At 37.1% G+C, this 12,629-nt stretch overlaps 1 protein-coding gene across 1 annotated transcript; it reads left to right on the top strand.

Annotated features, from left to right (window-relative positions):
- The first annotated feature begins 468 nt into the window (after positions 1-468).
- LOC116116516 (UDP-glycosyltransferase 83A1-like) lies at positions 469-1,141 on the top strand. Its single transcript, XM_031402584.1, has 2 exons — positions 469-955; positions 1,026-1,141. The coding sequence occupies exons 1-2, from the start codon at positions 469-471 to the stop codon at positions 1,139-1,141; spliced, it is 603 nt and encodes a 200-aa protein (XP_031258444.1).
- The last annotated feature ends 11,488 nt before the right edge of the window (positions 1,142-12,629 follow it).

Below are 12,629 nucleotides of genomic sequence, written 5' to 3' on the forward strand. Positions count from 1 at the left end.
ATTGGTTTAAGACTTTATTTAAGTTGAAATAGGAGAATGATTTAAATTAAAGAAGTTCTATTAGAAATAGGAATATGAATCCTAGTAGAATAAGAATGTCATATTTTACCTATAAATAAGAGAGTTAGAACTAATTTAAAGTTATGAGAGAGGAAGGTTTTGATGTAACGGTACCACAGAGTATTGGGAAAATACCACAGGGGTTTAAATACCATAGGAACATGATGTCCGCCTAAGTAAAGGTATTAGGTTAATGGTGTGATGAAATACCTGTATCTTATTTATATTATTATAATAATAACTCTCTCATCCATGGATGTAAGCAAGTTATGTTGGACCAGGTAAAATATTGTGTACTTTTACATGTGTTATTGTTCTTGTTCTTATTTTAATGCTTTTTTTTATTACTCCGATTTTCAGCGTTGAGAACATAGCAAAAACAGTTTTGTGGGATTGAAGCTATCTGAAATGAACAAGCAATGGCATGTATTAGTTATACCATATCCAGGACAAGGCCATGTTGCACCTCTTCTGAAATTGACAACAAAGATTGCTGAACATGGAGTCAAGGTCACCTTTGTTAACACAGAGTTCATCGAGGCAAAAATGATGGCTTCGATGCTAGAGAAATCTGAGGGGTGGAGCCTGATAAAGTTTGTTTCAATTCTAGATGAACTTGAACATGGGGATATTCGGAAAGATTTTGAAAAGAGTAGAAATACCATGATAAGAGTTATGCCAGGTAAGTTGAAGGACTTGATTGAGAATATCAACCAATCAAGTGATAATGAGCAGATCAGATGTGTCATTAGTGATGTAAATGCTCAATGGGGACTGAAAGTTGCCCAGAAAATGGGGATTCCAAGTGCTGCCTTTGTAACTTATGGACCTACAATCTTAGCCCCACAATTTCATATTACAAAGCTGATAGAGGATGGAATTATAGATACTAATGGTAAGTATATGATAATCTGAATTTGATGTATATGTTGTTTTATACTTATAATTGATTGAATTTGATGTAGGCAATGCAATACATGATGGCTTGATCTCAATATCAGAGGAAAATCTTCCCTGGAAAGCTAACGAATTCCCATGGAGCTTTCGAGGTCACGAAGAAGTGCTGATGTGCATGGCATGATTTGTGCCTATGTGGAGTCAAACTTTCATATGTTTGGTCAGAGGCAATTAGAAGGAAGAAAGGGGCATAACCGGAATTTTTCATCAGGATATTTGTTTGGCGACCTAAATTGGTTTAGACCAAAATCTTCTATTCTCTTTCTCGATTATTCTCTCTTGTTTACAAGACATTTTATTAAAAGACAATATAAAGTTCAAATTTAATTAAAAGATCATATAGTTTGAAAGTGTTAAGTAAATAGCCTTGTTATTGATTAAAGTTAATTAAACATGATTAGGGGTTAATTAAACATGATTAGGGGTTAATTAGGATTAATGAAGTATTGTGTAATCTTTTAAAAATTATAATATGTCCCCAAAGAGTCGAAATTCTTGCAAACAAACCCAAATACATTCTTCTTCTTCGTCCCGCCACGTTAACACATCTCTCCCCTGGTTGTTGTTTCTTGTAAGCTTCGTCTACACCTTCTTCTTCTTCTTTTGCATCTTCTTATTCGTTTACATCTTCTTTTTCCTCCGTCCTATACATCTTCTTTTTCCCGCCATTAACACTATCTTCTTCCTCCACCATTAACATCTTCTCCGCCACAGATCCTCCTCCTCCTCTTGACATTTCGCCCAGGTATGTGTATCTCCCCTTTCCATCTTATATTTTGATTTACAAAGATTTAATGATGGATTGGGTTTGGGTTATGATTTTGATTTAGTTGTTTAGGTTGTTGGGTTGTGTTTGATGTAATGGAAGTTGAAAGGAGCGAAATTTGTTGAATATTTTCTTGTATTGTGGGTAGTTGGGGGTGGTAGCACCGATTGCAGGTGGAGATGACTGAAAATGTGTTATAGATATGATGGATCACTTAAGCGATTTGGTATGTATGGTATAATGCAGCAGTTCGTAGATTGCTTAAGCGATCAAGTATATGGTAGAAGATCGCTTAAGCAATCTGCTATAAGTCTGGTGTATAGTAGCAGATCGCTTAAGCGATTAGGTAAATGACATAAGATCACTTAAGCGATCAGACTTATTTATACCGGATCGCTTAAGCGATCTAATAAATGATATACTAGATCGCTTAAACGATACACCAGACCGCTCAAGCGACTTTGCAGATGCTTTTTAAAATCTTTCAACCCTTAATACATCAGTTAATAATATTTTTTTTCTTGCATTATAGGTATTTGGCTATTATTAGACATAGGACAAGTTGTTTTGGGTGTTGAATATTTTGGTGAGTGGGTGGAGGAAGAAAGTTGCTAGAGTGGATTAGGAAGAGCAAAGAAGTTATACCAATTGCTGTGAGTACATATGTTAGTTTTGATGAGTTGATTTGAGTTGCTCACATAGTGATATAGTTGTGAAGTATGTTTTAAGCATAGTTCCTGAACATTATGAGGTACCTCCTACCATATTAAAGTCGGATGAAGGTATGAAGTTATATATGATTGATGTGGCTGATAATGGTTTGGGGCCGATTTAAAGGGTTTCTTTTGTAGATAAACTGTTGAAAGTTGGTTCAAAGGAAGGGGTTAATAAGGAAGTTGGCAGAGATTTGACTAGTTTTTATTTGATCTAGGAGGGCATTGATTTGTTAGTTGAAAAATCAAGAGTAGACGGTGATTTGGGAGGTGAAGAGGACATTGTAGAAGAGGTTGCTCATGTGTGGCAGAATGAAAATGTTGAGGAGGAGGACCCCGTACATGTTACCGTAGATGTAGAGATTCTTTTAAATACAGATTATGTATAAGGTGTAGTTTGTGAGGAAGAGAACACCATGGTCTTTTATGCAGGTTCAGAGGGGGCAATTGTAGGTAGTAGTGAATCATCTCATGTTTGTAAGGATGGATCGGGGTTGTGCATAGGGTATTTATTTGACAACAAAGAGGAAGTGGTGAGGAAGCTAAAACTTGTTGCCATGAGAGATAATTTTGAGTTCATCACCAAAAAGTCCAATTCATCGATTGTGACGGGTGCATTTTGTGACCCAAAATGCAAGTGGTGGGTTTATGGTAGAAGGTTGGCGGAGTCCAAAAAATTTATTCTTAGCACATATACCCATGAGCAATCATGTGGTTTGAGATATATTTCAGGTGAGCATCGACAAGCCTCCGCTGATGTTATTGGACAATTTGTCAAAAGTCAATTCATTGAAGGGAAATGTCTATCTCCTAAAGACATTCAGAGACTTGTGTGCACAGAGTTGGGATGTGCTGTTAGTTACTGGAAATGCTCTAAAGGAAGACAACATGCACAGGATTTTGGGAGGGGCACGCCGGAGCATGGGTACACGGTATTAGAAGCGTACCGTTATATGCTTGAGTTGACAAACCAAGGTAGCAAGACAGCTTTGAAGTGGGACAAGAATATGATGTTTAAACATTTTTTTGTTGCTTACAGTTTTGCTATAAGGGGTTTTGTAAACATGAGAAAGGTGTTGGTTGTTGATGGTGCTTTTTGACGAGAAAGTATGGAGGTACATTGTTGGTGGCCACTGCACAGGACAACGAGAATCACACATATCCCGTTGCGTGGTGTGTGGTTGACTCTGAGAATGACAAGTCCTGGACTTGGTTTTTTTAACAATTATGTACGACAGTGCCTGACAGTGACGAGTTGTGCATAATCTCTAATAGGCACAACTCTATAAATGAGGGGATTGCCATTATTTACCCTCAAGCACATCATATATTATGTATGAGGCACCTTGGTGAGAACATAAAACAAAAATTTAAGTGTGCTAGCCTTCTTTAGACATACTACATGGTAGCAAAAGCTTATCGAATTGATGAGTTCGACGAGCGCTTCCAACAAATCTGAATTAAGGATGATAGAATTGCTAAGCATCTTGAGCATGATGTTGGTTTCGAGCGATGGAGTAAAGCTTACTTTCCTGGAAGAAGATTTGATGTCATGACCACGAACATAGCCGAGTCCATAAATTCGAAGTTGTTAATAGAAAGAGAGTTTCCAATAGTTTCTCTTTTTGATGCAATCCAAAGGACATTGTCATGGTGGTTCCATAAGCGTCGTATGAAGTCAGATAATTTTACTACAACCCTTGTTCCGTTAGATGAAAAATTATTGTGAGAATGTATGGAACTGTCAAATGCACGGTTTGCCTATCCTCTTAATGCTCAAGAGTGCACCATGCGTGGTTATGGTCCGGATGCCCTAGTTAACCTTGTTAGCAAAACTTGCAGTTGTAAAGTGTTTGACATTCAACGTTTACCTTGTCCTCATGCACTAGCAACACTGAAACACCAACAGAAGCCGGATTTTGGTTCAAGAATTTACATGGAACTTTGCTCCCCTCTCTATATGGAAAATCACTACATGCTGGCTTATTCAGAAACGATATATCCGGTTCCTCCAGAAGAGTAGTGCTGCCAGAGTTGGTTGACATTGTCATCCATCCGCCATTCAAGAAGACAGAAAAGAGTTAAGCGTATTCCATCAGCCTTTGAGGTTCCTCGGAGGATAAATAAGTGCTCAATTTGCAAGCAACTTTGTCATAAGAGAAGCAGTTGCTAGAATCAATCACATGCAGATCCAGAAAATTAGGTTCGAAGAAGGATGAAATTGAAAGAGTTGCCAAGGCCAACTATTGAGGAGTTGTTGTTTTCAATTTTTTATGTTTTAAATTTTATTGTTACCTTGAATAAATCATCCTTTATATTTAGTATTCTTGTTACATGACCTTGATGTGTTGATGCAATTAGGTTGTCAAATTCAGAAGAAGGTATGGAATTACTATGTGTTGGTGATTTTAGTTTGTCAAAATTCAGGAGAAAAGCTGGAAAAAATATGTATTGCCCATGAATACTTAAGCGATAAGCGATATATCTAGTCACTTATATATCGCTTAAGCGACAAAGGGTTTTTCATAAAGGATCGCTTAAGCTAGAAAATAAATTGCTTAAGCGATCGTGCATTTGGACAAATGTTTATAATATCATGGACTTGATCGCTTAAGCGACTAAGGGTAAAAGCAAAGAATCGCTTAAGTGATAATATAAATCGCTTAAGCAATTGTGCATCTGGGTAGATATTGATTCTGCCTCGACTTAATCTCTTAAGCGATCTAGAATCCCTTAAACGACCAAGGGTAAAAGCGAAGAATCGCTTAAGTGAAACCGTAAATCGTTTAAGCGATCGTGCAACTGGCAGATCTTGATTCTTCCTCGGACTTGATCTCTTAAGCGACCAAGGGTAAAAGAAAAGAATCACTTAAGTGAGACCATAAATCGCTTGAGCGATCGTGCATTTGGCAGATCTTGATTTTGCCTTGGACTTGATCGCTTAAGCGACAAAGGGTAAAAGCAAAGAATCGCTTGATTCTTAAGCGAGACAATAAATCGCTTAAGCGATCGTGCATTTGGGTAGATCTTGATTCTGTCGCGAACTTGATCGTTTAAGCGACCATGGGTAAAAGTGTAAATCGCTTAAGCGATTGTGCATCTGGGCACGTATTGATTCTGCCTTGTACATGATCACTTAAGCGACCAAGGGAAAAAGTGAAGCATTGCTTAAGTGATCCTGATCCTCGCTTGTAAGTGATCGCTTAAGCGACTTGACGTGATTGCTTAAGCGACTAACTCTGAACATACTGGATCGCTTAAGTGATCCACTATACTTGGATGACCTTTATTTTGCCTTTGACAAGATCGCGTAAGCAATTTATTATCGCTTAAGCGACTAAGGCTAAATTGACAGGATCTCTTAAGCGAAAGAATTTATCGCTTAAGCGACTAAGGCTAAATAGACGGAATCACTTAAGCGACACCTTGTATCACTTAAGCGATTAAGGGTAATTTACTTCAATATTTTTTTTTCAAGTTTAATATAGACTAATTTAATTAAAATGTAATCATGATCATGGTCTGAATTAATCGTACACCATATATGTTTAATATAGACATAAACATTCTACACCATATATGTTTAATATAGATGTAAAAGAACTAATTTAATTTAATATAATTTAATTTAAAAGAAAATTGATTAAGTGATATAAATAATCAAATCAATTGACACAAGACAGATCCTGGTCCACTGAACTAATCGTACACCATATATGTTTAATATAGACGTAAACATTCTACACCATATATGTTTAATATAGACGTAAAAGAACTAATTTAATTTAATATAATTTAATTTAAAAGAAAATTTCGATTAAGTGATATAAATAATCAAATCAATTGACACAAGACAGATCCTGGTCCACTGAACTAATCGTACACCATATATGTTTAATATAGACGTAAACATTCTACATTATATATGTTTAATATAGATGTAAATAACTAATTTAATTTAATATAATTTAATTTAAAAGAAAATCGATTGAGAGATATAAATAATCAAATTAAATGACACAAGACAGATCCTGGTCCATTGAACTAATATTACACCATATATGTTTAATATAGACGTAAACATTCTATATCATATATGTTTAATATAGATGTAAAAAAACTAATTTAATTTAAAAGAAAATCGATTAAGTGCTATAAATAATCAAATCAATTGACACAAGACAGATTCTGATCCACTGAACTAATCGTACACCATATATGTTTAATATAGACGTAAACATTCTACACCATATATGTTTAATATAGAGTAAAGGAACTAATTTAATTTAAGAGAAAATTGATTAAGTGATATAAATAATCAAATCAATTTACACAAGACAGATCCCAGTCCACTGAACTAATCGTATACCATATATGTTTAATATAGACGTAAAAGAACTAATTTAATTTAATATAATTTAATTTTAAAAAAAATATGGGACAACTATTACAAAAAAAAAAAAATAATAATAATAAATAAATAAAAGGAATCGCTTCGCTTAAGCGATCTAGTGTTGATAAGCTTTCATCGTTTTAGCGATAGTGTTAATCGCTTAAGCGATCTTGTGAAAGATAATAAAAATAATCCGAATACACTGGATCACTTAAGAGATTTGATTTCTCGCTTAAGCGATCCTGTGTATTTAGCCTTAGTTGTTTAGGCGATCACATACAAGCAAATCTTAGGATCACTTAAGCAATGCTTCACTTTTACCCTTGGTCGCTTAAGCGATTAAGTCCGAGGCAGAATCAAGATCTGCCCAGATGCACGATCGCTTAAGCAATTATTTGCTTTTACCCTTCATCGCTTAGGCGATCGATGATCACTTAAGTGATCAAGTCCTAGGCAGAATCAAGATTTGCCCAAGTGCACGATCGCTTAAGAGATTCATGGTATCGCTTAAGCGATTCTTCTCTTTTACCCTTGGTCACTTAAGCGATTTTGGATCGCTTAAGCGATTAAGTCTGAGGCAGAATCAAGATCTGCCCAGTTGCACAATCGTTTAAGCGATTTATGGTATCGCTTAAGGGATTTTTCGCTTTTACCCTTGGTCGCTTAAGCGATCAAGTCCGAGGTAGAATCAAGATCTGCCCAAGTGCACGATCGCTTAAGCGATATATGGTATCACTTAAGCGATTCTTCGCTTTTACCCTTGGTCGCTTAAGCGATAAAGTCCGAGGCAGAATCAAGATCTGTCTAGTTGCACAATCGCTTAAGCGGTTTATTGTCTCGTTTAAGTGATCCTCTATGGAAAACCCTTTGTCGCTTAAGCGATATATGTAGTTGCTTATATATCGCTTAAGCGATCATGGACAATACATATTTTTTCCAACTTTTCTCTTGAATTTTGACAAACTAAAATCACCAACACATATTAATTCCATATTTTCTCCTAAATTTGACAACCTAATTTCATCAACGCATCAAGGCCATGTAACAAGAATACTAAATAAACTTAAACTCAAAAGAGGGAGAGAAATACTGAATTGCTTTTGTATTAATCTGAAATGTGTCAATTACATTCAATGACAACATTATGTACAACAAATAAATCTCCTATATACACCTAAAAATAAGTAGGGCACACCTTCAACATCAGCACCACAACCCAAGTATCAACAAATAAATCTTCATCATTCTTTTTAGCCACTTCCCCATCCTCCAAAATTATCCGGCACATCTTCAGCATCAACACCATAACCTAAGTATCAACAACCTGACGCCTAACAACACTAGCTAATCCAATTCAAGACAACCCAATAAGACAACATCACATAAACTACAAAATTCTAAGTCCAACTTCCATACCTTTTGATGACAACATCAACAATGACTTGGATTGGGTTCTGGTCAGTCAAAAGGGATCCATATGCCAATAGAAGCACTCAACAGCCTAGCGCTCCCGACAATTGCTCATTGTTTCATCATTCAAGCCATCCATCGGGGTGCTGGTCATGTTGAACTCAATAAATGTCAATGCATATGCCCTACAATCAGCACTACAATAGGAGGAAGACATTAACATTAGAATCAGCTTATAGAACAATGAATTATGTAAGTTTTATACAAAATTTACCTTGAGTCATTTGTCGGGACGGGGAGGCGCTTGAGTGGCCACTTTCTCGTCAGTACTTTGTTACCAAAGTGCTAAAACATCCACTGTCGCGCAATAGCCGTGGGAACAATATGAATAGTGACTCCAACTCCGTCTCCAACTGCCTCTCTCGACAAATACTTGGGTTGTAGTCAAGGATCTTTAGCAAGCCCTTCTCTAGAAGCGTGACGATGGTTATCTAGTGTATATCCTTGATGTTGATGATGCAGTATACTCTTTCAACCTTTGCCCAACTGTGGTCATGTTTGGGCCTTTCCCCCCGTACATACTGCATGATCTTGTCATCAAACTGAAAATCATCAAGGATGTCGTCGAAGTCATCTGTGCCCAATCTTTTTTGCTTCCCTCCTCTTGCTGCACCTCTACCAATGGCCTTTTTCATTAAAGTATCATATGTTGTTACTAGCGTTTGGCCAAAGGCCACATCGATGATGGCACAATCGGGATACAATATATCACCATTACTGCTCTGTCGTAGCCTTATAAGTGCCAATACCTCATCGATGTGCTGCATCAAATAAAAACAACATGATGTCAACCACCTCATTTTCCCGACCCCGATGCCTCGACAAAACGGTACTTATTGTACTAATTTTCCAATTGGGTGGAAGTGTACGAACCTCTTACTCCTCATCCTCCTCCCTCCCGCCGATTGGAGCTTCATCGTCCTCGGCGTCAACAACATTCTCAAGAAGTGCCCCTGCAACTACACTCACATGCGTGACCCTTTCTAGGTCTCGCATTAGGCGATCTATCCCTTCACATGCTTCATCTTCCAGTGCTTTGAAGGATGTAATATACTCCTCTCCCGTTTCATCCCTAGTAGCGATGAGGAAGGGACGGACGACTCCTTGCAAAAAGAAACAAAATCAATCAGATTTAAGCCACATTTAAAAGCAAGTGCATATTCAAAAGCTTAATCCTTTAATCTTACCCGAGCCGCTTGAATTTCCATGTCTATTTTGTCATAATCCTAATGGGTACACTTCTCGATGTGCCACCGCAACGTCCTAGGAAATTGTGGTCACTCATCCGAAGTCTTCATCCTCCCCCTGCCTTAGCCAGGACAGGGACGACCTCATACATCCAAGCTTACATTGTAAAAAAACAGTCCATATCATAATTAAAACACATACTACAAAAAATATAACAAAAAGCTATTAATATTTACCTGTATTGCCTATGGGAAACCAAATAAATTGTACATGATAAGTCTATTCTTATTGACAGATTGAGATTGCTTTAACGCCATGTCTTTTCCTTGCAAGAGTCCATGGTTAGCGTAAATGATACCCATCCCCACGGATAAGCATTAAAGAAGTCCATGTTGCTTGCAAACTTCACCCAATCCATATTAACGACTTTTGTTGAGTCAGAAGCCATTAGGATCGAATGCACGAACCATACTAGACACATTTTGAACCTCTCTGAAGAGGTATACCCACCTTCTTCTAACCTCTCCTCTAAATCGCGTCCCGTAAAATACTAATAGATGCTTTTTGCCCCAAAACCTTTCTAGCCAAGTTTTCGGCTGCCCTACTATTCTTTATTCTCTCTTGCTCTGCCACATCTGGTAATTTCTCATATCTTAAACCTGTCATCAAGGCATATTCCATCATCCCAAAATGTAGTGGCTTTCCATCCACCACGAACCACATTTTTTTGTTTTTTTTTTTGCATTTAACTGAGTGCAGCAACATATAATGCACTCCCTGCCCCCAGAACGCCTTTTTCCAATTTTCTCCGATGTTCATAAAATGACCGAAACAATTCTCTTTGAATCGGTCTAAACCATTTTTCTGTTCTCGTAAAATATTCATTATATACTCGTAAAAACTTGCCAGCTCGACCTAACTGTCACCCTTACAGGGAAGTACGGTACCTTATCGCTTACAACCTCCAACCCATAGTCTTTATAGTTTACGCTTCGGAAAATCTGCACAATCGATATAAACTAAATATTAGCCAAAAAAAAAGAAACCAAAACAACTAATAGGCTGCCAACATAATTTGTAAACAAAGAAAAAGTATCATACAATGAACTTTTCAACTAATCTTTTCAAAAGTGTGACAAAAAAAAAAAAAAAAAAAAAAAAAAAGGAGCATCGTACAATGTAAATGAATATAAAAACCATAATGCACAACTCATTACTAATCTTGCCATCACAACAGTTAACAACTCAAAACACATCTAAAATATCACTAAACTAAAACTCAACCGAAGCATCAATTGAAAAGCAAGCATGTAAACTTAGTCTTCCACTTAATAATATTAACTCTACCACCATTATCAACAACAACCATTCATTCAGTGTTACAAACTAATAGTCTAAACAATCACTCAATTAAAACCTCACCAACTTATGAATTAAAAAACTTTCATTTCACACTTCAAGCACAACCAACAAACATTAGTATCACACATAACAACATTAACATAACACTTGCACCACTGTTACACATTCATTCATAGCATACAAATTCATAAGATCACTAATTTAAGGATCACCACAATTAAGACCATTATCCCCACAACTCAAAAAAACACATCCAAATAATCACCAAAGCTAAAACCCCACCAACATATGAATTAAAAACCCTACAATTTAACACTTCTAACACAACAATCATAGCCAGCCCTGCAAACAATCATGCAAGCCCTACAAGCCCTACAGTAGGGCTTGCATGATTGTTTGGTACAATCATAGCCAACAATCATGCAAGCCCTACAGGGCTGGCTTCGCACAGCGCACGCAACATTGCCAATATGTAGGGCAGCCCTCCAACCCCTCTATTTTGCCACCTCCTACCATCCTCAGCCTACCAAACTCCCTGAAACAACCTCCCTTGCCTTCCCCCATCCTTTGGAACCCAAACAAAGCCACTCCACCAATGCCCACCAACTACTCGACAAAATGCCACAACCACCATAACAATAAAACCAACTACATCTCCCCCAAATTCTCACAAATCAATCCATTTTCTCATCCAATTCAAAAAACAAGTAAAAAAGGTACCATTTCTTCATCGGCGTCCTCCTCCTCGCCTGAATTCTCGTCGGTGTCCTTCTCTTCAGAACCGTTTTCTGATTCTTCTCTCTGTTCTTGTGCCGCCATCGTCTCCTCTGCCTATGGACCACCTTCACTCATCGGATGATCCACCAAAGCGTCGTCTTCGACAGCCTTTGAACTGCTGACGTCGCCGGAGTCTAGGATTCGGAGTGGGGTTGGGTTTTCCTCCCCTTTGTGAATGTCAGCCATGGTTTTGTGTAAGGAAGCTTTAGGATTGAAAATTTTCTAGAATTTAGGCACTGTAGTCGTCGGAAATCACAAAGAAACGAATAGTGTTCGTCGGTCATTTTTTTGGGTATATGGCTCGATTAAGCGATTTTGAAGGGTGGGGACTCATTTTCAAATTTCAAAATTTAAACAACTTTCGTTAATTATGATTTTACTCATATATGTTTAAATATTTTTTGTTTAACCTATTTTACATGTTTAATAAATCCTAAGTGTGCCACGTCAGCTTTTCTAAATTAAAAAAAATTCAAAAAGATTTTTAAGATCATTTTTTTAAATGTAAACTTGGGATGCCCGGGGAGTTAAATTTCCTCCTTGTTTACAGAGAGAGAGAGAGAGAGAGAGAGAGAGAGAGAGAGAAAGTTTGTTGCAAGACGACTGAGGTGAAAGCTTGAAAAGCGTGAGATGGGATCAAACGGCGTTGGTAAGTCTGGTTGTTACAGATTTATTCCCTTCTTCATGTATAAATCATATGTTAATTCCATTGTTTTGATGTATGAGAGGTGAGGCATTCTTGGGTCTGTTTCGGGTGTAATTACAGAGGGATTTTCCTGGGAATCTATCTTGTAAACAGGATCTGCAAGCTCTGTAAGATTTTCTTTCATATGGTAAATGAATCCCTACTGCCTTGAAGAGTGGATATAAGTAATCAACTGATTAAAGAACCACTGTAATTGCTGTGTGTTCTTTATTTTTGTTTATGCTCTTATTATTTTCT

Source organism: Pistacia vera, unplaced genomic scaffold, assembly GCF_008641045.1.
Source record: "Pistacia vera cultivar Batoury unplaced genomic scaffold, PisVer_v2 Contig123, whole genome shotgun sequence".
In the NCBI taxonomy this organism is placed as follows: Eukaryota; Viridiplantae; Streptophyta; class Magnoliopsida; order Sapindales; family Anacardiaceae; genus Pistacia; species Pistacia vera.